The 25,843-nt window shown below is 40.0% G+C and overlaps 1 protein-coding gene across 3 annotated transcripts in view; it reads right to left on the bottom strand.

The window, feature by feature from the left end:
- The window catches only part of Snap91 (synaptosome associated protein 91), a 110,374-nt gene that overhangs the window by 24,463 nt on the left and 60,068 nt on the right, over nt 1-25,843 (bottom strand). For 2 of the 3 annotated variants that reach the window (XM_028756181.1, XM_028756182.1), the window contains exons 10-14: nt 23,631-23,701; nt 18,730-18,757; nt 15,605-15,714; nt 13,633-13,745; nt 236-319 (exon numbers count right to left, since the gene is read on the bottom strand). In XM_028756181.1, the coding sequence (XP_028612014.1) occupies nt 236-319; nt 13,633-13,745; nt 15,605-15,714; nt 18,730-18,757; nt 23,631-23,701 (406 nt within the window). Of the gene's footprint in view, nt 1-235; nt 320-976; nt 1,049-1,219; nt 1,298-1,522; nt 1,802-2,415; nt 2,524-7,633; nt 7,796-7,926; nt 7,942-13,632; nt 13,746-15,604; nt 15,715-18,729; nt 18,758-23,630; nt 23,702-25,843 lie in introns of all 3 variants that reach the window. The other variant, XM_028756183.1, reaches the window with a different exon arrangement.

Here is a 25,843-nt window from a genome sequence, read left to right as displayed (position 1 = left end):
CTCTGGATTTGTTAGACCATGCACTGAAAGTTGTGAGGAGCCATGAGGATGACGGTGATGGCGCCACAGACATGGGAAAGGTCGGTACAACTTAAGTTCACACGTAAGAAACAAAAGCAACTTAAGAGTCAAAAGAAGCAAAGTGAATTAGAATGAAAGAGGAGAATCCACTCAGAACAACAACAACCAAAAAGACATAAGATGACGTAAGTGCTGAAAGAGGAGAGATACGCACCCCCAAAAAGGTCTATGACCCCCGAGGACTCCGCCTTTGCAGGAGAGGCAGTAGATGCAGGAGATGGCGCTGCAAATGCATCCACTGCAGTGAAGAACAGGGGAACATGGTGGTCATCCTCAGCATTTTGAAACCCAGACCCCAATAATGGCCTCAAGATTTCAGTCACAGAAAGGAAGTGGGAAAATCTTGACAGTTAAGAAAAGCAAATGAAGCCGGGCGGTGGTGGCGCATGCCTTTAATCCCAGCACTTGGGAGGCAGAGGCAGGCGGATTTCTGAGTTCGAGACCAGCCTGGTCTACACAGTGAGTTCCAGGACAGCCAGGGCTACACAGAGAAACCCTGTCTCGAAAAAACAACAACAAAAACAAAACAAAACAAAACAAAAAAACAAAACAAAGCAAAACAAAAAAACAAAAAAAAACCCCAAAAAACAAAAAAACAAACAAAAAAAAGAAAAGAAAAGCAAATGAAAAATTGACCCTTCAGTAGTAGAACAATTAGTGGGAAATTGAACTTTTTCTTTGCCAACCTTATCTTTGAGATATCAACCTTTACCAGTTGCTGATGGGCTAGCGAATAAGATTCTCCTTTTAGATGAATTCTGAGTCTTAAAGCACATAAGATAAACCTATAAGATATTAGATTATCTTTCGCTACCTGAGCTCCCCCCCCACCCCCACCCCCACCCATGGCCCTCCAGAGACAGCTCTGAAGGCTTGACCTAGGAGAAGCACTCACCAGATAAGAGGTCAGCAGTGAGAGAACTCTCAGGCACCGGAGAGGCCCCTCGTGGTGGGGAGGAGAAAGCATCTTCCAAAAGTGAAAGAAACCAAAACCAAGCAGAAGTAAGTAGCAGAAGGCTGAAATCAGAGTCACTCGGCTAACAAATGCATTGATCACAGCAACTAACTACACAGGGCTTGACCAAGGACAGACACGTCTACATAAACAGAGCTGAAGAAAACTGTTGCTTTGCTTTACCTGTGCCAAACAGGTCTATGCTAGGAGCCGCGTCTGGCTTAGGTGCTGCAGCAACTTCAGGAGCAGAATCAAACAAATCTAAGACCAAGAACACATAGGCTTTCACTCAGTCTGAAAATCAAGCCCGTGACAGCATCACTTGCCAGTTTTCTGACAGAGCACTCACAAGAACTCTAGGTTAAGTAGCAAATGGACTCTAGAGAACCATTTAACTACACTTTTCATGCATATGAGTCACGTGTACATTATAGGACCAGGTTCAAGCCACCAGATGAGAGAGATTTAGTAACAGTGACAAATTACCACCAAAGATATCTAGAGCAGGAGGAGCGGCGGCGGTGGTGGTGGCAGCAGCAGAGGTGGTGGCAGTGGTGGTAGCTGCAGCAGCGGCGGTGGTGGTGGCAGCAGCAGTGGCTGCCACAGCCGTGGGAGCAGGAGCAGGAGAAGGAGCGGTTGCGGGAACTGGAGGGGCTGTGCTAGCTGTAGGGGTAACTACAGGAGCGCTGGTCTCAGGTGGCTTCATTGCAAAGAGGTCCAGCTCAGGTGCAGCCTCTGCGCTACCTTCCGATGGGGCAAAAGGGTCTTTTGGAAAGGAAAGTGGAGACACACACACAGCATCAGTCAGGAAGGATCAAGAGACAGAATCGTAACTACAGGTAAGAAGACATGTCACACACATTTACATACTAGCTAGGCCTCAAGGTTACATGGCTTTCACTACTATCTTATTAGCAGTTGGGATGCTTTTCTAAAGAAAAAAAGAAAATACAGTTGGAACTACAAGTTTGATCTGAAATATTTTGTAGGGTGCTGTGAGATTAGCCTACATAGTTTTGGTCCAGGGGTTGCTATTTTTCATGCCCTTACCTAATCTAGGCAATTTGGTAGCTCTGAAAGTTCATTAAAACATGTCAATATATTTGAACTCAATATCATAAAGGATGCGTTAGAGGGGGGAAAACATTAAGAGAGCATACTTGCACTGAGAAAAATTGTCAATCTTGAGGAATTGCCAATTTTGATAAGTATGCACTTCATTGTCTTAATGTTTTAAGTGTTGGCATTATTTATTCAGTTATGAGGAATGAGTTTACACTAATAAGAAAACAAAATTAGAAAACATATGGCCACATCTAACTATGCAGGTTTCACATTAGGACAGGAAAAACAACAGACTGGCTCATGTGTAAACCCACCATTTCCTGAGCATGCATCAAGAGCTGCAGCCACTGGGGCTGGGGTAGCTGGTGCCGCGGCCCCTTCGGATGCTGCAGGGGCCTCCCCAGGAGAAGCTGCAAAGGCATCTTGGGTGCAGTTTTAAAAATAACAGAAATTGAAGGAATAAAAAGAGAAGAAAATATAGTAAAAGAACCGAGTTAAGTTGTGAAGAAAGCTCCCTTATACAACACGAATGTCTCATGCACTGTTGGTAATCACAAAGTAATTATGGTTTGGGCGTCTCCCTGTTAGCTAACCCGTGAATGGTGGTATGCGGATACTATTGAAGGCCATCGTGATCCAACAAGATTCTCATTGTATAAGGGCTCTAAAAAGCATGTTTTAGGTTTCATTAGAAATTAATGGATGCAAAAATTAAAACAAAATAACTTTACTATGTAATTTAAGACATTAAACTTTCATGTCCAGATAATGCTTCTTTGCTGCATTTTTTTTCTCTTATACCTCTTACTGGTGGCTTCCAGAAAAATCCACTGTCTTCTCTGTATGCAAATAATATTAAATAGACAATGGCTATATAAATGAATATCTTAAATTTAGTCTAGTGCAGACAAAAAAATCATAATGTTAGCATGAAAGATTTGGTAAGTATTCAGAAAAGTCTTCACTAACCTTGGAAAGAATTGTCAGATACAGAAGAAAAAGTCAAAGAAATAAACAGCTAACCAAATTAGGGCATGATGCTTAATGTCTTTATCTCTACTTACACTTATTGTTTTCAAATATTATTATATTTTCTAGTTATTTGGAAAGTGATCTATTTCCAACAGATTAAAAATATAATTTCATGTTTTAAGACTACAAGTGCATTGTTTACAGAAGGAACCCCATTAGCATACCAGTAGCCCCAGCTCATAAATACATTTCATGCTTCTTTTTCCAATGCTAGGGGACCCAGAGCCTTGCACACTATGTTCTAGCCCTAAACATACATTGATGGCTGAGGGATGCACGCCCTTCCCAGTGCATGCCCACAGCAAACCACATTTATTATGGAGCTTACGTAGAGTCTTTTGTTGCAAGAATGAAGACAAAGCCTTCGGAGAATGAGATCAACCCACAAGTTCCTGCCATTCCTCATTTCCAATAGACTTTACTGGTGTGTCCTAGAGCACTGACCCTCAGTCACTAAGAGGAAATGGTCAAACATGATTGGGAAACATCCCACAGTAGAGCTGCTTTCTCAGAGAGTCATTCAGTGTGTTAAGCCTGAGGAAATCCTGTGGTCCAGGTCCTTGTTTCTCAGTTGAATGCAGCAAGTAACAAGCTTGTCTAGGTAGAAGAAAGTTAAGTAGCATACATCTTGAGTCTTTATGTTTTTGCGGAGTAAAAAAAAAAAAATTAACATTACAAGAGGCTCATTTGAGTTAAAAGTTTGTTTAAACACCATCAGAGCTCATATTAATGTAATCTGATTGCTTCTCTCAGCTGTCCTGAGGGAATATATGCTGTGTTGATGGGGGCTGGGAACATGGGAATAAACTGGAGAAAGTAAGCCACTCCAGGGACAGTGCAGACCCAGATGACACCAGAGGGCTGTGGGCAGCATGAGAATTCCAAGGTGTGTGTGTGTGTGTGTGTGTGTGTGTGTGTGTGGGCAGGCAGGGTGGGTTGGGTAGAGGGACTCTGGCAGAGGGTAGGAAGGGAAGAGTCCTCACAATATTCTGCCAGGGATCTTTCTTTCCATGACTGTATACCCAGAACTGGGGCCAGTGGCTCTGGGGGGACGGGGGAAAGACATATTTTCAAAAATTATTAAAATTTAACTTCTGGAACTATTTCAGATGGTGCCTTTTATTGCTTCCATTCCGTGAGAAGAGAACCAGTGTTCAGAGATTTCCAAGTATTCAAAATGATGTGCATCAGCACAGACTTTATCTAGCCATTCCATAACATATGCACACCTTGAAGCATCATGGTGCATATGAGAATATAGGGAACTTCTAGTTTTTCAGTTGAAAACAATAACTTGGGTAGTTTGATCAAGGCCATGCAGCCCATCAATGTCTGAGTTGGGATTTGGTCCATTACGGTCTGCTGGAGCTTTGTGTGTTCAGCCACTAGACTAAACAGCCCAAGCCTCTATACCATTCCCTGCTCCTGGGATGAATGCATTAGTAACAGGCTCCGGCACATGCTTCCAGGCTAGGCTCTTCAGGTTGGTCATCACTTATGTACACGTGAAGCCTATACTAACAGCTACACTGCGGGAGGGGTTCTGTCTACAACACTGCTCTTGCTAGTTACGACTAAACATTAGGAATGTGACTACTGACTCCCATCGAAACTTTTCTTAAAGAGAAGAGCCCCTGCTGCCGTCACATTACAAAGTTCTTAAACTCTCACCAAAACCTTTCCCTAAGACATAAATGTGGGAAGGGGATTTTTTTCCCCCGGAGTCTGTCCTCTGTTTCCATCACATGGGTGTTAGGAATGAGACTCAGGTTTGGCAGCAAGCATCTTTCCCATGAACCTTCTCACCAGCCCCCAACTGGGATATTTTAAAAGAACAATGCTATCATTTATCTGTGTGTACCTTATATAGAAACTTAAAGCACAGCATTCTTAGAATTCTGTTCTGTATAACCACAGAAAACAGGTTCTGTTTCTTAAAAGTTTGCCTTAAAAATAAAAGACTTAGTAAATATATCTATCAGAAAAGACAAAATAGCAACTTAGATGGGAAACTCACAGAGAATGAATAACAAAACATTTTCAGAGATAAATTCGAATATTTTTTCAGATTCTCATTTTACTCTACTAAAATAAATACTCATGATGTTTGTTTTAAACTCTAACATTTAAAATTTTATATTCATGAAGTTTTGTAGCTATATTTTTATGAAATTAAAATTTACTATGCTTATTTCTAGATAAATCAATGTTGCTATAAACATTACATAGAATACAAGCATGTTTTATATCTTTGAGATGGAGTCTTACTATGTAGCTCAAGCTGGCCCAGAACTTACAGCATAGTTCTGGTTGGCCTCAAATTTGCTATTGTCTTCCATGAGCCTCCTGGGTGTGACCAGCACATCTGATATGAAAATATTTTTTAAAGTTACTCAAATAAATGTAGCTGGTGCCTTTACTCAAGTTCAAATTCTTATCCATCTTACAGATCTAAAATATTTTAAAGTGGCCAACAAAATGGCCTCGGAGATTTAAGCTTAGCGTTTATTTAAGACTGATTTAAATGATTTGTTTTAAACAAAACAAAAAGAACACGAAAAAAATCAGGGGGAAATTACCGAAGACTATAAAGAGGCAGCGAGATACACAGACACCTGACTGTGGTGGACGGAGCTTTCTCAGCAGTCTGAGGCAGGAGGCAGTTCATAGAGGTAAGCAGAGAAATAAAGTCCATGACAAGACTTACAGAGAAGCTGTGCTTCACTCGTGTCCTTGCCAGAGGACAGAGGGACATGATGACAACGCAGGGCAGCTGTGACTCTGCAGTGCCCCTTAAGACTTATATTTAAAGGTAACAATAATGTCACCATGATAGCATTGACAGAAGTGAAGATTTTTCTACTTGACAGACACTAATCACAAACAGCATAATGGTTCAAACAACGTTTTAAAGGAACATCTGGGGCTTTATTATTCTGGAAAGTTAAGAGGAAAGCAAGGCAGACCGGCTTGATGCCTGAGATGTAACCAAGCTCCTTTCACGGGGACTAAGAAAAATAAATCTCTAACTAGCAACGGTTACAGAAATGCTTCAGTGCTAAAACTGCTGTCAGACCTGTTCACATTTTCTGTTGACCTTGCATGAGAAACCTTTAGACTCAATGCCAGTAGCAGGGCAGAGAGAGGAAGGTGAAGGAGTTAATTTTAAAAATTAAGCTGTAACTTATTTTTTTTTAACCTTGAAAGAAAGCACAACATTGACAAGGGTCATTCTGCTTTTGAGAAGTTCCTGTTAGAGAAACTCTGAAAAGTCTGTAAGTCTCTCTGCTTTTTAAGGAGTAAGTTTCTTTTTGTCAGAGTGAAGACACAGCAAGGTGACAGACAATTTCTTTGGTGAAATTGCAGCAGAAATGCCATGTCTGGCTAATGCTACTTGTCTTGGACAACTTCAGAGCCCAGGGTACCACATGCAGCACAATGGTATGTAACTGTAAGTGTTCACCACCAGGGGAATGCACTGATTCCACCACGGCCTGCCAAACCTCTCCTGGCTTCCCCACCACTTGCTTCTTTTAATTTCTTTACAACATTTTCAAAATGTCCTGGGAAATATGCTATACAGTAATGAAGAAACATGAAACTGTAATGAGTCTAACACCCCTAGATGTGTGCATGTGGTCCAAACACTTCTCTGAGTTTGCACAGCGGCTCCACCCAGATGCAAGTATGTATATGAACTGGCTTCTGATGCTCATTGTGTCTGACTGTATTGTGGAGCATTTCCATAGGTCGGAACTAGCATCTACACAGAAAGCATATTTCTGAACAATCCTTCCCAAAACTGATCTGCACCTGTTTTTGATCAGCATGTCAAATGCTGCTCAGAGAGACTCTCAAAGTTCCAAAGTCAAGATGGTCCTACATTTCACTTGAACACAACAATCAGAAGTATAGATATAGCAGTCTCTGTTGAGCCATCTAAATTTTAATTCCTCTCATCTATATCTCTATATACAAATATATCTATAATACATTTATCTATCTATCTATCTATCTATCTATCTATCTATCTATCTATCTATCTATCCAGATATACAGGTATAGGTATAGATACATTGGTCTAAGTGCTAAGAAATTATTTAAGCTAGGATTGTTCTCTCATGATCTTTAAATATTCCCCGGGCCAGTTTGAGTCTAGTCCCAAAGCCACACCTAAATGTGTCAGAAGCCTGGGATCACTTGCAGAGACCCTGCAGGGAGGCCATGTGTGAGCAGAGTCTGGCAGCAACTTAGATCCTGATGTAAAATCCATTGGGCTCAAAGGGCCACAGCTTTTGCTCTAGCAGTGCCAAAACTATAGGGAGAGGAGCTCGTGAGTTTAGCACTGTCAAGCATATATGAACCAACACTGGAAAAGTACTTACACTCTGCCATATTGTTAACATATAACATAGTATATAAGGCAATTCAGATGCCTTTGGTGTCAGGTGCATCAGCCATCTTGAAAGGAATGAAGGAGTAGTGGCATGACTGACTAACCTCCAAAGAGATCCACTTCCGTAGTGACAGCTGTCACAGCTGTGGTGGTTGAGGCAGAAGCTGAAGCAGGCTCAGTGGTTGTAGTAGGAGGGGAAGGTTCTGGTGCAAATGGGTCTGAAATCGGTGCTTCAGAGGGAACAGAGGAAAGTGCAGCCAAGGAATCTGTATTTCATCAGAGACAGAGCAAAAGAGAGAGGAGAAAAGGACAGGAGATAGACCAGACTCCTAAAGGCCACAGGGAGACGGTTGTGGACATCTCTCACTGGAGGAGTTCAAAGACAAGGCTTACTCACCCTCTCCCAAAAGGTCTATCGATGTCCAGGTGGTGGCAGCGTATGAAGAAACAAAGAGTTCCAGCTGAAACATCTGACTGTGCTAGTGTGCAAGCAGGGAGAGGCACAGGCTCACCCGAGCCTTCTGCACTTCCCAGACCATTTGTAATCAGAGCACAAATGCATTACTAACTCTCACCATGGAACTTACAAGCAGGAGGAGACCCTAGGCAATCTCCAGACCAAGGTATTCATTTTACAGATGGAAAAACAGTGTTCGAGGGAGGTCAAGGGCCTTAAATAACTCTGAAAAACCCAATCCATATCCAAAAAAAAATCAAGCTTTTCTCTTTCATTATCCTCAGGCTCTGGCCCACAGTTAGCAGAATTTTGTTGACTATTCTTTATTTCTTTCCCATCTCCCACTCTCCGTCTAGGGGTGGCACTGACCACATCGGCCTCCCACATCAATCACTAATCAAGAAAGTACCCACAGGCCAGTCAGATGGAGGCCATACCTTAATTGAGGTTTGTGTCAAGGTGACAGAACTAACCATCACAGCAGATCTTTCTTAATAGCAGGGTCTGTGATTAGTCTTGAAACCATGATTTGTAAAGGATTTAACCACAGACACAAACTAAAGTAGGAGGATCCATTTCATTTCTAAGAGATACATAATTGAAGGTCTGTTTTGCATTATAACAATGGCTAGAAAATATTCACTGTAACGAAAGACGTTATTCTCATGACAAAGAAGCTGACATTCTTCAGGGAGCTACACTGGATTGTTTCAAGTGACTATGAAGATTAAATGTGCTCATTTAGTTAAAAGGCTTACCTATTCCTGGAACACATCAAAGGTTCCAGAAGGAAAGCTAGGACTATGAACTTCAAAGTGCCTGTAAACCGTCCAGTGTCAGGTGTGTGTATGTAGCACAGCCTACAGACACCACACCTCAGATATTCTTAACATGGTAGGAAGTAGATCATAAAACCGACTTGCATTATAACTAACAATACACGTGGAAAATATTAGTTACATTATCTCATAAGATTATTTTTCAAAGGCATGTTGTTATTAATTTCAATTTTAATAAAACCCTAGCAACAATCTTATATTTCTCAGAAAAGCAGAAATTTTATGTTAAGAAGAAATCGTGTGCTTTTCCAGGCCTTAGATACAAACGCAAAACCACTCATTTCCTTGTGCTTCTAAAACACAGATTAACTATGAATAAATGAAAATAGTCTTTCTTTTATGAAGGCAAGGGTAGAAGTCAAAACATCTCTGTTTTTTCTGTCAATGGGCTTGTTAGCAGTCTTATTAAAAATTAAATTTATATATAAATTTAAGTTAGACTTATTAAAATACATATTTGCTGAAATTTCATTGTTTTATACAAATGTAAAAATATTATATTAGTGTCTCCTGAAATGGAAATGTGTCAATAGTTGTAAATCCATGAAGAATTCCAGGACTTCACCTTTGCATATGGAAATCCTTTCACTAAAGGTCAGATAAGAAACGCTCAAACAAGCTTTTAGAGTCTATATTTTACTGTCTAGTTATATAAAACTTAAATTCCACAATATCCAAAAGCAGACATGGCTTGATGTTCGGAAACAAGACTGGTAACCTGATTTTATGCTTTACTTAGTCAAATGAGGCAAATGCATCTATGAGGAAGCCTCAGTCTCAGCTCCAGCAGACTGTACAGGAGAAACTCAGGGAAGGGAGTACTACTATTTCATTTCATTTGAGAAGGTTCTCAAGTTTTAGTTTTCTTAGAAACTGAGAATTATCAGTACCCCTCCCCCAGCTCGTTGCTATCAAATGCTTTAGTTCTGGGTGTTTTCGAAGCTGTCTAACCAGGCAGGCAGGCTTTCCCAGCGTGTGATTGGCTCTGCAATGATTGTGAGAAGTGCTCCATCTAGTGGGGAAGGTTAGAAGAAAAAAATAAATTGCCTCAAGGGCAGTGAGTGGTAAAGGTCACCAAATGGTTCTAGCACTAAAAAGTGTGAGCCCATATTGAGATTCTGTAGAAACCAGGAAACTAGAAAGAGGCCATTGCGGATACAGGGTAATGTAGGCAATAGAAGAGCAGGGGAGGAATATGGGGGTGGAAAACTATAGGTAGGGGTGAGGCTGGCAGGAAGGGAAGATGAGAGAAGAAGTGGAAGGTTAACCTAAAAAATAAGGACTATCAAAAAGGCACATAAAATCTATTATCTTGAGATCCATGACCCCATGAAGGCTAGACGCCCCAGGGGGTAGGAATTTGAGGGTGGGGAGGTAAGAGTGGGGGGTAAGTAGGGGTTACATCCACAGAGAAGAAGGAGGAGGGGTAAGGGGATAGGGGGTACCTGGGTGGGTGGGGGATGGGGTAAGGGGACAACATATGAAATGTAAATAAAACATCCAATAAAAAAATCTATTATCTTGCAATCAAATTTTTTAAAAAATGCAATTTAGTTTTTTTTTTTTTAAGAAAAGTAGTTTTAAGAAAAATAGCCTGCATGGTTAGAAAAATCTGCTACCACCCAGTGCTAGGGTGGGATGCCCCCCAACAAGTCAAGGAAACCACAGAACCCTCCAGACAAGACAGACTTTGGCCATTCCTCTTGCTTTTCCACCAGTATTAGATAATAAGATCCCATTGCTGAAGACTCTAAATACCTTGGTTGTATGACAGAGAGAAATCAAGCTGCAACTGACCTGAAAAATCCTCCCTGCTGCTGGAGGAGAAAAACCAACAGCAGACTTACCCAGGCAATGTGCCAGGCAAGATGTACCCACTTGTACAATGGTGGTACTACAGTTATGAGGGTAACCAACTGCCTCTGATTGGACTCAAGGCCTACTCCACAGACTACTGGTATCTAAGCCTGCAACTGTAAATCTCACCAAAACACACACACCAGAGAACATGAGCCTTAGGGGGAAACTGAATACTGCTGTTTAGTTGAATTGCTAGAGTCGAATTACCTTATAAATATTTATGTTTTTACCCATAGACAAATGCTACTCTCAGTCTTAATGAGTGAAGCCTCTCTCTTCCAAGGAATGGTGGTCAATGCACAGATTCATGGATATATGAGGTACTAGGAATATGTAACAGATGAGTGCTCAGCCCTTAACACAGTACTTTCTCTGTCCCCTTTAAGACTTTGGGAACACTGTGGGAAAGAGGGTGAAAAGAATGGAAAGGCTAGCAGTTAGAGAGAAGGGTTTTGAAATGATGTCACCAGGCAACAGTAAGCCTCTGCGCCCACAAGCTCTGCAGCAGCTGTGAATGCCTGTACTGTATCCTTATAAGACTAAATCTCCCAACAGTGAGGCACTGGAGGACGGGCTCAGCCTCCCTACTCCTCAACGCTGAGCTGTTTGCTACTGATAGATATGGAAGATGGAAGTCATTGCCTTCAGTAGTGTACCCTCATGTGACCTCAACGGACTCCAATGCGTAGTTCCAAATCAGATGGCACCGATTAAACTACATGAGTCACAAAACAAAACCAGTCATGAATTTGGGAAAGGACTGGTTGGGATACGGAGTCACCAACAGGAATGCTGTGCTAGTTAGTGCTTTCACCGCCTTGACACAAACTAGGGCTATCCTGGAAGAGGGGACCTCACTTGAGAAAATGCCTCCATCAGATTGGGCTATAGGCACACATATAGACATTTTCTTGATCAGTGATTGATGTGGGAGGCAGAGTAGTCCTGGCTGATCTAAGAAAGCAAGAGGACCAAGCCAGCAAGCAGTGTTCTTCTATGGCTTCCTGCGTCCAGGTTCCTGCCTTGAATTACTGACTTGACTTTCCTCCCCAAGTCGCTTTTGGTCCCAATGTTTTATCACAGCAATAAAAGCAAACTAAGACATATGGGGAGGAGGTAAAAATGAACTTAGGGGTGGGACATATTATAAATTATCGGAACATATTATATATATATGTATGAAATTGTCAAAGAACAGAATTAAAGTATGAACACATAATGACTTAAACGCATGACAGAATTAAAAGTAACACATTCACATAATATCCAAGTCTTTTTTTATACAACCCAATGAACTTACAACTAAAATTAATGTTCTAATTATAAACATTTTATTATTAAAGTTTTTATGAATCTCATGGCTGAGAAAATTTGAGTTGAGGGTATGGATCTGAAAAATTATCAAACAGGAACACACTGTATGTTATGTGAATATAAAGGATCATTAACGAAGCAAACTTGGGTGCCCTCAGGAAGGAAGTCCTTACGCAGGCTCTCCAGCAACAGTCTGCCTTCTCAATTGAAAGGCAATAAAGTTAGTGTTTAAGGAGCAAACTTATGTAAACATTTAATAGCTGTAGCCCTAACAATTGACTCTGGAGAATGTCTACATGGTTGCAATGTTCACATTCTGAGCTGCTATCTTTCTGTTACTTTTGTTACCAAACACCTGAGTAATGAAATGAAGAGATTTACAAAGACTCAAGGATGGGCAGACTCAGGAAGGAGTGGATAAGTGCCAGTAGCGGAACCAGGAGCCCCTTCCTGTCTCATTGTCTGAGTTCTGCCACTTGACCCACACACACTGCCGCTACTCAGACAGAATCCTCCACTGAGACTCTCCACTGTGCAGTCATGATGGTTAGGATTTCTGGTCATGGGCTTTGCAATAACATAGCGAATGTACCACAGCCCTCATACTCCTAAAGAGAAATCTTCCAACCAGGATGCACTTCTTCCATTACACTAATGTGCTTATAATAAGTTCACTCAGAGACTATTTAATTATCTAGAGCAACGTACCTTCATTTGACTGTGTTCCTTACTGTTAATTAAGGACACTGCTTCCAAAATGTTGTATTAAATTACAGATCTTGTCTCACAGTAGTAGAAATATTTTCTGCCTGGGAGGAAAAGTAACCTAAAGGGCATGAGTTTTCTTGCCTGAAAGGATACCAGCGGCTTTCTATGGAGCCTAGTCACCTTAGCCTAACATGCCTGTACAAATATCAGTTAATTCTGGTTCATCAAACACCCAAGCCAGCATTATCGTCTAACAGTTTTTCTCCTTTGAATTACCAAGTTTTCCACCATGTCGCTTTCCGAGTTGTGTCATACCTTAAACTCTGAAATGTTAAAGGATAATCTGCTCTTGCAGAGCATAGCACTACAGATGACTCTTTGAGAATCATTAAGAAATCACTTTAATTTTACTTTGTCGTAAATGTTTCTGATCAAACATTTATGAGGTTTGTCTGAGGCCTGTGAAGCAATTGGAACTGAAATGCTTAGCTGTGTTTTCTTTCAGCCAACCAGTGTAGGAGAGCCCCTTTTTCAGTTTTAGAAAGTCAGATAAAATGTGAACAACATTACAACCTAGGCACTATATTTGACTAAACCAAATTGTTAGTGCTTCTTAGAGTAACCTGGTAAATTCCTGGAAGGGATTAACCTAAGGTATCTGTAGATTTTAGAATCACAAAAATATACTTCTTTTGTTTCAACTTTAGATCGTATATGGCTATTTGAACTTTTAAACTGTATTATGTGGAATTTCTGTGTCCTTCACGATATGTATTTTGATCAGCGGACGCCATCCTGAGCAAGTTTCCCACCAAGTTTCTAATAGCATTGTTGATGACCAGAACACAAAGACTGTAATTACAGCCCAAATGAAAACAGCCACAGAAAATGGCCCACAATTCACAGGCCTGTTAGGCTCACTCACCTCCCCACGCAGTGGCTCCCCCTGTAGGTGGCGGTACAGGTGCTGCTGCCCCCGCTGCCGCTCCAGAGAAGTCTGGCTGAAGATCAAGGAGATCACTCGATGGCTTAGCAGAGCTGGAAGGAAAGCAGGCTTCAAAATCAGACTCTGAAATATTACAATGCAAAGGGTTTTACAACAAAGACGTGTGCAGAAATCAAAGATTTGTGTAGTATACACAAAGTCAAGGAATCACTGTAAAGAAATGGATGGTTGGGTTTTGAGGGGCAGGTGGTCTCTGTCACTCCTCTGCTCTGCCATTATAGCAGAGGTAAGCCACTGACAATACAGAAGATAGAAACAAACCTTCACACTCCATCTCAATAAAACTTTATTTACAAAAATAGGTGATGAGCTAGGTAAAATCCCACAGGACACCAAAAAAACATAACCTTGAAGGTATTTTTTTTCCTAATACAGAAAAAACCTGTTCTAAGAATCCACAAACCAAATAATATTAAAAGGAATAAAAGCTAATTTATTTATTTTTTTCCAAACTAGATGATAATATGTCATTTGCCTCTCAGCAGGCTCACCTTCCAAATAAGCTTAAGTTTTACTGTTCAAAGCGTGGGCTCAAAATGCTGAGTGTCCTGGAATCGTAGTCATAGTGAAACTTTTCAGGTGTATCCCACTGTAACATCATCAGGATCTTTATTTTAAGGAGCTCTCCTATGATTTCCAGCTACACTTAGATCTGAGATCTGAGAAGTACTGACTATAAGCTCTCTAGCCCTCAGAGGCTCAGGCTCCCAGTCTGACTTCAGACTTTATCTTTATTCTCTTATACATGATGGATGGCTAAGCAATATTCTGTTGAAGAAAGGAGTCCGATGTTTCCAACCTCTGAAGGCTTTGCTTCAGTAAAGATGTAAACACAGCTACACTAAATAACAGAAAAGGGAAATGGATTTGTCACTAAGAGCTGACTTGAGGGCATATGTGGGTCCAGGGTTTGACCCTAGCACCACACAAATAAAAACCATTATAAGTAATAAGAGCTTAATCAAACTTTTCATAAGAAACAATTTTGGTGTGTCAGCAGAAAGCACTTGGTTTTGCCAACATATAAGAAGCAGAAGCAAGCAAGTGTAGCGCACAGTAAACATGGGAGTGATATGTATATTCATAGCTGCTTAAAGTGGAAACCTCTAAAAAACATGAAGTCTTTCCATAGACTGTGTTCATAAAGGAGTCCCAGACACTCTAAAATGAGGCTAGAATCTCTCATGGTGAAAGAAAGATCTGACCCAAAAATATTATTAGTGGAAGCCTTTCTGGGTTGGTGACTCATTTGGGGGAGTTTCGAGATCTCAGACATTCCTGTTTTCCCTGTTATGGGCAGACAGGTGGATCCGAGTTGGTTAGGAACATTCCATTGGTCTCTTCCTATCCCTTTAGTAGAGTTCATTCCATGACCAACCAATCAGTCTGTAACTGTGAGGTTTACTCAACTGACAGGGTTTTATCACATAGCCCAGTCTGGCTCCTAACTTGTTATAGAGTCTAGTCTGGCTCTGAACTCATGATCTCCCTAACTCAGATTTCTGTGTGCTGGAGCTACAGGCTTCTGCTACCTGTTAAGGGTTTTGAAGCACTCTAAAACACCTTTTACGTTTCTCACAGGAAGAATAGATTTTATCAGACACTTTACATATCATCTAACCCTAGAAGGACTTGCAGTATATGAGTCTTTCTTCTGGATATTTCCCTAAATTTACAAGTGACAGCATAAGTCTCCCCAAGGATTTAAGAGGTAGAAGCTTAATTAAGAGCCCAAAAGAACTCGTTCTACACTGTGAAAATAACCCTAAGTCACATAGTATCAGGACTGGACTTCATCGGGTGAAACTATTTAGTGTCAGTACGGTACATAAAAATACAACAAAAAGTGATCAAAATACTAATGAGGTTGGCTACATACTCGTTAACTGACCTGACTGGAGCAGCCGCGGATGCTGTTGCAAATATGTCAACTGGCGGGGATGTATCGATAGTTTTAGCTGGTGTAGAATTAGGAGATGTAACAGTTGTAGCTGGAGAAGACTGAAAGTGAAGATCACAGCACAGGCACATCAAAAACACATCCAGATCTCACTGAGCAGCGGGGCTCTGGCCTGCAGACCCATGACCTTCCAAACAGTTATTCTGCAACTCCTCACAGGAGGAAAAGCTCAAGAGAAATTGAAATCAAGAACTATAATAATCACCATGGCCCAACATGCACCCCGAGCTTGAACAGTTAAATGTAACATATACATTTTTGCTAAAATATGTGGTCTAACATTAGAGTGACTCCTAGTTGTACATTTAAAAATAAAGCCAAACATATTTCCTAAACTTAAAATTGTAAGGACAGTAGGTATCAAAATTATGGTGACAACTGCTATAAAACCAATATTTTTTTCCCTCTCAACCTAAATATACTTCATATCTTCTCAGACAACTTCAACATCTGGACATTTAACTTATTTATCTTAAATACTTCATAGCTGGTGGGGAATAATTCACAAGTAATATTCCAGTTGCTGCAAACTGAGGATATGACTACATTTCATTATACTGTGAAATAACGATTTTAAAGTGGAATAAAATCTTTGGGTTGAGAAGATGGTTCAGTTGCTAAAGTGCTTGCTATGCAAACATGGGGACCCGAGTTCTGTCCTCAAACACCTATATACAAAGCCAGGTGCTATAGTAATCCCAGCACTGGGGTGTGGGGGCAGAGATAGGTGGAGCCCTAAATACCACATCAGTGATGTCTGAGAGATTTTTGTCTCAAAAAGGTAAAGTGGGCCTAGAATGAAAACATTACCTGATATCAACCCTAGCTTTCAAAATACATGTACACACATGCACACACAAATATCTTCTTTCCTATAAATTTTAAAGAGGTATTAACAGTTTATGTATTAGAAAATTAAAATTCTGTGGTCACTACTACTATTCTAATTCTACTTTATCTGGTGTATTTAATTTTCCAGGAAATAAAATGCATGGAGCCAGGAATAAGCAGAGGCTCTCTGTCACAAGTTCACATACAACAGATTTAAAAAGTCATAAAGGACTTTAAAACAAAGGATTGACAAGAAAGTTATGGGAAATTCTGCGATTGTAAGAATATACAGGATTCACTTGTGCTACAAAATATATAATGCTATCAAAGTTCAATAGATATGTAGCTGCCAAGTGTTGAGCACCTTGAAGAGATAAACACAGGGGCAGTGTAGCTATTGTTACTGGGAAAGTCACAAATGAATTCTCCCTGTGTGACAAAAAGGTTAAGGCTTCCCAGTGGAGCACAACAGGGAATCGGAAGACACTAGCTATACAGTTAGAGATATAATTCTCTATGCTGGACACTGACTGCTCTAAGAACAAACACAAAAACAAGCAAAAAAAGCTTTCAATTTTTAAATCAGACTTGTAAATAAACATAAAAGTTTATTTACATAAAGTAGCAGGGAGAACATACAGACACCAAATATACTACCAATACCAATTTGCCTGCAACAAATGCCTTGTACCAAGAACCTCTAATGTAATGGGTGAACACAAAAAATACAGCAGTAACAAACTGAGACTGTCCTATAGGAAGCCCTGATTCGGGCACACTAAAGAGTCATAAGCTGAAAAGTTTCACACAGGCAACATGGTTTTAATGGCTTGTCTTTGCATCAGAAAAATTGAAAAGATTTCTGCTTAATTTTTTTTTCAGGCCCTGTGAGAATTTAAACAGCCAGACAGCCACAGGCAGAACAAATGGCATTTGGGAATCACTGTCACAGTCATAATGACATCCCTGAGAGTCTGTAATGGCAGCAATTACATAATAGGAATCTGTCAAAGAAAAGTACATCTATTACACCTCTGCCTACAAATGCAACGGCAGATGTGAAGTGCAGGCCCGTGCGAGCATAGGCTCTTGGAAAAGCCTAACCCTGCTCCTTCACTGGCTCAGAAAGACTGATGGCTGAAGGAATTACTAAGAATACTTTAGCAGGTGTGCTCGGGACAAAGGCCCCTAGTAACATTTTCTCCCTGTATCATGAAAATACACACAGCACCCTGTGCTGACGTATATCACAGAGGTACAATATGTGAAAACAGTTTTTAATTATCAAACATTATACAGATATGTACGGTTTCAGCTGTCACATAAGTACAGAAAAAAATCTGTTTAAGATTTTTTTAAGAACTGGGGTTCTAAGAGAAAAGGGTTCAAATCACATATAAAAATAACTTAATGTTTTCTCAAAAATGTAAATCAAGTGATCCATCCATTTTACTCCCAGATGCATAACCCTAAGCAAATTAAAGGTGGACTCTCAAGCAGATATTTCTTTTTTACACATATTTTTAAAAATATTTTTATTTGTGAGTATGTGTGTGTTCCCAATTGTCTAATGGTCTCATGTGTATTCAGTGTCTATAAAGGACAGAGAGGGGCGTCAGATTCCTTCTCAACTGGAATTACAGGAAGACGTGAGCTGCTCAGGGTGGGTGTTGGAAACCGATCCTGGGTCTTCTGCAAGAGCAGTGATTGCTCTTAACCACTGAGCTATCTCTCCAGTCCTCAATCAGACATTTCACACTAGAGTTATATCAGTACTGTCTGTCATATTGACAATCTGGAAGTCACTTAAATACCCATTGGAGAAAAAAATGAGCAAACTGGTAGTGTGTACGTGCATGTGTATAAAAGTCCGTTATTCAACCTTAAAAAGAAAAATGGTTTTGAAGCTGTTACTGATCCCTGAAGACATTAAGAACTAAGCAAAATAAATAACTTATGAAAGGACAGACTGTCTGGATCTACTTGGATGAGGTATCCCATTTCTAGATGTAGAAAGGACAGTGGTTTCCAGGGACTGAGGTCAGGAGGCATGGGCATTACTGTTTCAAGACTCTGGACTTTCATTTCTGGAAGGTGAGAAAAAACCTGAGAGTGTGTTATGGTATGACTGCTGTATTGCAGAATAAATACACTTGGTGCTTTGAGTTTTACAGTGAAAAATACTACATATAAAAAGAGAATAATCGAAAAACAACCCAACTTACCTTACTTAATGGAGAGGGAGCACCAGATCTAAAAGAAATACAGGAAGATCAAATGTGAGTGTGCCTGACTTCACCCGGCATTGGATGAGTTTCATGGAATTCTTTACAGTCACAGAGGAGCTTATAATGCTTGCCTTTTGCTCAGTGATGTCCTTTTCCCAATATTTCCACTGACTTACAATCTCTTATGGACATTCTTAAATTCAAAATTATATTCTCTTGAGTATTATTACTTATGTCCACCAAAAACCACTGTTCAATTTTCAATGTCTAAAACTTACCCAAGGTTTATGAATAGGCACACTACATAAGCTGATACTTGTTTATTATTTCAAAAGTTAGAAAGCTCAGAAAACCAGAATCATATATTGCAGTTCACTTAATTTCAACTGTTATGCATTAAAGAAAGAACCCTAGAGAAAAAATGGACAAGATCCCCGTGAGCTGCGTGAAAGAACCAGATACGTGTGCAGTCACACTCCTGCTTGTGTGCTATTTTCATGCCTGTAATGGAAACGCTTTAGAGAAAAATGTTCCCATGCTTTTGTCGTAACCAGTGGGAGGCTGGAGAAGAGCAATGTTGGTGCTTAGTTCTGATTAAGGAACTAAACAGTCTTTATAGTTAACACTGATTCTAGCACATGCCGGAGACAGTGACATGTTTGAAACATCTGCCTATGCGGCTCATGCTTTTCTGATCTGGGGGACCATAAAATGAACAAGACAAAATGAAGCAACACGCCCCAATGGTAGCTGTAGTCAGGTCAGCTGTAAGGTTGGCTGTCCCTCAGCTCAGAGCAAATACTAAGGTTAGTGGCTAGGATTTTGTCCAACACTATGCAAATTCCACCTATTCATAGACACTGTGTGCTAGCTTCTCCTGCATGCCCATAATGCCCCAATTCAAAGGCTCTGCTAAAGTGAAGTGATTCTGGTTTTGCATCTACAGAAAGGGATTTAGGAACCAAAGAATCTAGGATACCATAAGGTTAAAATCTCATGAATTTCTGGATAATTTTCCACTTATATAACTTCCTTCATACTTATGGAAATGGAAAGAAATTAAATATATCATATGAAAAAATTAAATAAAAAGGAGAAAAATTAAAACCTTAAAAAAAAACCCAAAACCTAAAACAATGTTTTCTTAGCAAAAACAAAGAAACCACAAGCACCCTTTGACATGGTCACTTTCTGAGAATGAATTTCTTTTTCTCTCAGTCAAGTTTCATGAGCCAATTCTTTAAAGTACTGGGGGAAAAAAAAGCAACTGAAATATTTACTAGCCAATATATGGATACTGGTAACAGCTTCCTACCTCACAGCAAGTACAACAAAAACTGACACAATACTGCCCTCTGCTGTTAAATAACTCAATTTCAAGCGGTGTGAAAGAAAATCGTAATTGGTACCATCATCCTTTGCATTTAAATCCCACAAGGCATTCTTACTAGTGATGCCTGTAGCAACCCCATGGATTAAACAGACAAGCAGAGAATGGGCTGTCTCTCCTGAGCCGACAGGACACCCGCTGTATCAGTCAAACTGTCTCTCCTTACCCATCTTCATCACTGGATGCTAAGTTCTTGAGGTAAAAGACGACATCCTGATGTTTTATTCCCTGAGCATGTTATACAGCATCTGACATTTTGGCTGTTATTATTTAAAAGTTTAAGAATGTATTTATGTGCTTATTCTATAGTCACCAGTGAGCCAAAAGTCTTATGAAATTGTCTTTGGCCCAACAAGATAGCTCAGTGGCTTAGTGGAACTAAGCTGGCAACACGAGTGACCTCTGTTCCTACTGACTCTTTCCTACATGCTCAGCTCAACACTTAGTATACCAAATGGGAATAACATTGATTTCACTCTTTGAGAGAATATACAAAGGCGTGTCACACAGCATCGCATTCATTCAATGCATGTCAGTGAATGAGAAGCACTAACAGCAAACTTGTGTCTACCATAGCAGCCTTTTTGCTTTCTTCTGTGTTTTAAGTCAGGGTTCTGTGCAGTCCAGGAAATTGCTCTGCAGACCATGCTGAGTTTGAGCTCACGAGATCTGCCTGCCTCTGCCTCCAGAGTCCTGGGACTAAAGGTGTGCACCAGCACTGCCTGGTTTCTGATTATCATAGCAGACATTGGCAAATGCACATACATTGTCACAGTGTTAGAATGGTTTTGTATTGCTGCAGAATGGTGAAGAAAATATCTTCACACCATTTACACTCCTTTCAAAACTGCCCTGGCCTTCTGCAGTGTACCAGGAGAAAAATCTTTTATTTACCAATGAAAATACCTTTCCTAAAAGTTAAGAGGGTTATTTATACACCTAGGAGATACTGTTAATTATGATCCAACAAGACCCAAAGAAAGCAAAACCATCCTTGCCAGTCACCTTGAGAGAAAAAAAAAGAATACATAATAGAAACATAGACGTACGAGGAGGACACTAACAGATACTAATTAATTTTCAAAATTCCAAATACCACATATGGAATACCAGGTGGTTTTTGTTTGCATTTTTTAGTAATTACCAAATGCAAAAACAGTAACTTAGCGTGGTACTCACCCTTCACTTAAGTTCCCATGTAAGCGCAAACATACAGAGAAGAAATGAGTTAACTATTAAAGCTTGCTTTTTCTTAAAACCAGAATAAGCAGAAGACAAATCAAAATGTGATTTCAGCCAATTAATGAAAAGAATCTGACAAACATTAAGTGCTTTAAAAGGCGCTGGAGAAAGTTATTCTAAGTTGAGTGAATTCGACTATGGACTATGGAGTTTTAGTCCCTATTTCTAAAAATGCCTACTGGTAATTTTCCTCAGGTAGCCCTCAGTGGGCACACAAGGGCAAGTTCAGAGTCAAAGGATGGCTAAGGAACCTGAAGATGGGGAAGAAGGAGCTGGTGAAGAATGCACTGGAAGCTTTAAGGAAGGCTGGGAGCTTGGCAGTGCTCAGCCCGAGAAAGCAGAGGCATGGAGAAGCAGCTTACAGCACACATGCAGCTCTCAACAGGAAGAGAACGTGCATATGCAAAGCCCTTCACTACTGGAGCAGGGCCAACAGAGGGTGGCCCCAGCTATTCCTGAGAGTGAGCGGTTTAGATTGTTATGTGGTAATCTTACATCAAAAGCCATTCAATCACAGCTATACTGGAGCACAGCTTGGCCTTAAAACAACCCAGAGAGGTCATGTCATCCACAGCTGAGGTGTGCAGCCAGAAGTGTCTGAAAATCTCCCCTACTGAAAATGTAGAACAATACAATATCTATATATAAAACTATACTAAACTAACTTGAGGGGGGAAAAAAAAAGAAACAGCACGTAGCAGATAAAATAACTACAAAATGTAGCATCAAGACATAGTAGGTTCTTCGAGAATGCCCAGAGAGAGATTGTAAGAGAGTCAAATTTTCACAGCTCTGCCATTGGTAAAAACCAAACCAACCCATCAATCAAATGCAAACCTGTGTCCAGCCTGTAGCCCTGCAATGATCTGCTCCTGCGCTATCTGATGAGTTAAGTGAACGCCATCTGAAGCGGAGACCAGTAATGACCAACTGAAAGCTGACTTTATAATGGGCCCTGCGCTGAGTGTTCAGATAATAGGGTAAGAAACAGTCCCTACATTTAGAATCAAGAACTCTCATGGGATTACACATGTGGATAAACAGCCACAGTACAAGCAAGCTCACGACTAAGAAAAGGAAGGTTTCATAAGGAGGTGGCCTTGCAAAAGGTCCTTCCAGGAGGCACAGGTTCTACATAACTGGGAAGAGGGAGGCTCCAAGGCTAAAGAAATATAGTGGAAACAAGGAACAAATGCCGGAAAATACAGACAATTTCATATCTGTTACAGAGGTGGAGAAAAAAAGGAACCTGGGAAGTATTTACAATGAAGAAAACAGTCTATGACTAAGTAGCTAAGCACAAAGGGAGCATAGCAAGCAAAAGCTGCGTGAATCACTGCTTGCTACTCCCTCTATAGGATGATTCTGGAGTAATGTTAGCAGCATGGTGTGCCTAAGGATAATGAGGAGGTGTGTCCCTGGAAACTACACTCGAAAGCCTTTCTTTTCTCATACTGCAGTTGGGACATCTTGGTATTCAAGGATGCTTGTGAAACTCTGCTTGTCTGAGTCACATCCAATCCCAATAGCTTTAATTTTTAAAGAGTAACATTTTTAAAAACAATTTATTTATTCACTTTACATCCCGATCATTGTTCCCCCTCCTGGTCACCCCTTCTCACAGTCCCTCCTCCCATTCTCTTCTCCTTCTCCTCTGAGAGAGTGGGGAGGCCCCTGGACACCCCCTACTGCAGGGCTAGACACTTCTCCCACTGAGGCCAGACAAGACAGACAAGTTAGGGGAATGGGTTCCACAGACAAGCAACAGCTTTAGGGATAGCTCCCGCTTCCGTTGTCTGGGATCTACATGAAGACCAAGCAGCACATCCGCTACATATGTGCAGGGGACCAAGGTCCAGCCTGTGTCTGCTCTTAGGTTGGTGGTTCAGTCTCTGAGAGCCCCCAAGGGTCCACATTAATTGACTCTGTTGGTTTTCCTGTGGAGTTCCTATCCCCTTCAGGGCCCTCAGTCCTTTCCCCAACTCTTAAAGTATAACTTCTAAAGACATATCTGTAAACCAGCAGGTCCAGTCAACCTGCTGCGAACCATAGATCCTTCTATGATATTTCCTGCAGGCAGGCAGCCTATACAGGTCAGGTGTCATGTGCTAGAAGGTAGGGTAGAGGTTTCTGAGGGAACCCAAGAGACTGGCAGCTAAGCACATACTGAATCTGTCTTGGAGTAAGTTACCCTTGAGAAATCTCATTCTCATAAAGAACCACTTGGTGTTTTTCATCTTATTTACAATATACAAGCAATGCATACTTGTTTCCAGGTTTCTTTCCTTCTAAGGTATTTAGATGTTGTTCAAGGGTCTCCATAAGACTGCTGGGAGCCTACAATAAGAAATAAAAACAAATGTCTGTGTTGTTCTCTCTCAAACCAAGCACACTTTAACATCACTGTAACCCTGTGTGGCAGAAGTTCATGTTAGCACCATGCCTGAGGTGATTTCATCCTATGTCCTTTGGCATTTAGATATTTAAATTCTGTGGCATCTCAGATAGGCCCATCTTAAATAGACTCACCTCCACTACACACCCAATGATGTTACAACATGGTTTCAGTAAGGGTGTTTCCTGCATCAGACAGGTGTCTACTAAGGACTAAGGTCAAGTTCACTACTACTTCACACAGAACCACAGTGAAAAAGAAATACGTACTTATTTGCATCCAATCCAAAACATATGTGCCCAAATATAAATTTGTAGAAATTTGAAAGTACAGTAAAAATTCATTTATGCATGCCTGGTTGAAATATTAGGAAGTATTATCAATACAACTTAAAGAGTTAAGTGGCAATAAGAAAGTTACCTTAATACAGATGAGCAATTAAGCTTTTCCAATTATTTAGTATTTAATTTATATATAATGAAGTAACCCACCAATATAATAAAATTTTATATTATGAAATAGATTTGATATATTTCAATCCTTAAAAATTCAATGTTTCTATAAAATTTCAGGCAATAAAAATGGTATTCTATTGTACATTCAAAGGGGCCGTAATGGTTTCTACAAATATTTGCCCAATCTATTCTTCAAGCAGTGGAAACTGAACTTGCTTTTTCTCTTAATGCAAACTAGACCTCAACAGTAGAGATTCAGAGAAAAGCAGTTAGTGGTGAAACATCTGCATACATTTATAGGTAAATTCAGGTATTTGTTTTTTAATGGGAAATTAAATTTGAAAGACTTCGCGCTAACCATGCTAACTGTTAGAGTACAAACAAAATTACAAGAAATTCATATAATTCTATATTTTACCCACACTTAACAACATTAAATCAGATGCTTATTACAGTTTTAAAAATTTTGTACATTTAGGTATTTATTTAATATTAATTTTAATTTTTAAAATAGACTCAAACTTTCAACATTTATGAGATTATTATAATTACATAATTATAAATGTGAATTAAGTATAAAATTGCAACTATATATAAAAATCACTAAATGTATAAACATATTGACTTGATCCAAATTACCAAAGTAGGATAGCAACAGACACCTCTACTAGCTCTATCTAACACACTTTAGAGTGAAAAAGTTGTCAAGATGTCTACTATGTTCAGAAAATGATGCAAATTAGAACGTCAAATACAGCTCAGGTGAAGACAGCAAACTCTGGCTGAAAATAAACTTACTAAGTTTCAAAAAATGAATTTTAAAGTAGTTAACTGAAATTTTGTTTTGTATATTAGATTCTATATTTCAAAGAAATATCACTAGATAAACATGCATTGTAACTTTAAACAGAAAATATAACTGACTTAAGCCTTCATAAATTTTTATCTGCTAACTTCTTGGTCATTCTTCTCATGTCTCATGATAAATGTGTGTGTGTGTGTGTGTGTGTGTGTGTGTGTGTGTGTGTGTGTGTGCGTGTGTGTTATGGATGATGGTGAAGGTGGCCAAAGAGGCATGAGAACAGACTTACATTGATTTCATATAAATTATGGTGGGAAACACATATCAAGTCATGGAGTCTCTCTTTAGTCATAAGTCCATGTTCTCTACATGTGAAATGTACTACAAATAATATATGATTTTTTTCTGAGCTCAAGAAGCACAAACACAATTTATAATAAAAATGTAGAAGGAAGCATGAGACAGCAAAGGCTCACAGGACTCTCAGTGTCTGGCCTGTCACTGCTGAAATTAGACAAAACATCAGCAAGATTGCTTGTGATTCCATTCTTCCTGGGACATTTCTGTTCCTCACAATCTTTTTGGAGACAAGATCTTACTATGTAGCCCTGGCTGGCCTCAAACTCACAGAGATCCACCTGTCTCTGCCTCTTCCGTACTGGGACTGAAGATGTGTGCCACCATGCCTGCTGGGCCATTCTTTATTTAATAACTGAAAAACTAGACACTGCAGTAGAGATGACATCAGCTGAAAAAGTTACCTATCAAGAGGCTGACTTGATCCGGAGGAGTTACTGAGCAACACACTACATGTAATTCAGTTGAGC

This window comes from Grammomys surdaster, unplaced genomic scaffold, assembly GCF_004785775.1.
Source record: "Grammomys surdaster isolate TR1022 unplaced genomic scaffold, NIH_TR_1.0 126113, whole genome shotgun sequence".
Classification (NCBI taxonomy): domain Eukaryota; kingdom Metazoa; phylum Chordata; class Mammalia; order Rodentia; family Muridae; genus Grammomys; species Grammomys surdaster.
The sequence above is the reverse complement of the archived record's forward strand: the minus strand, read 5'-3'. Positions and strand labels throughout refer to the sequence as shown.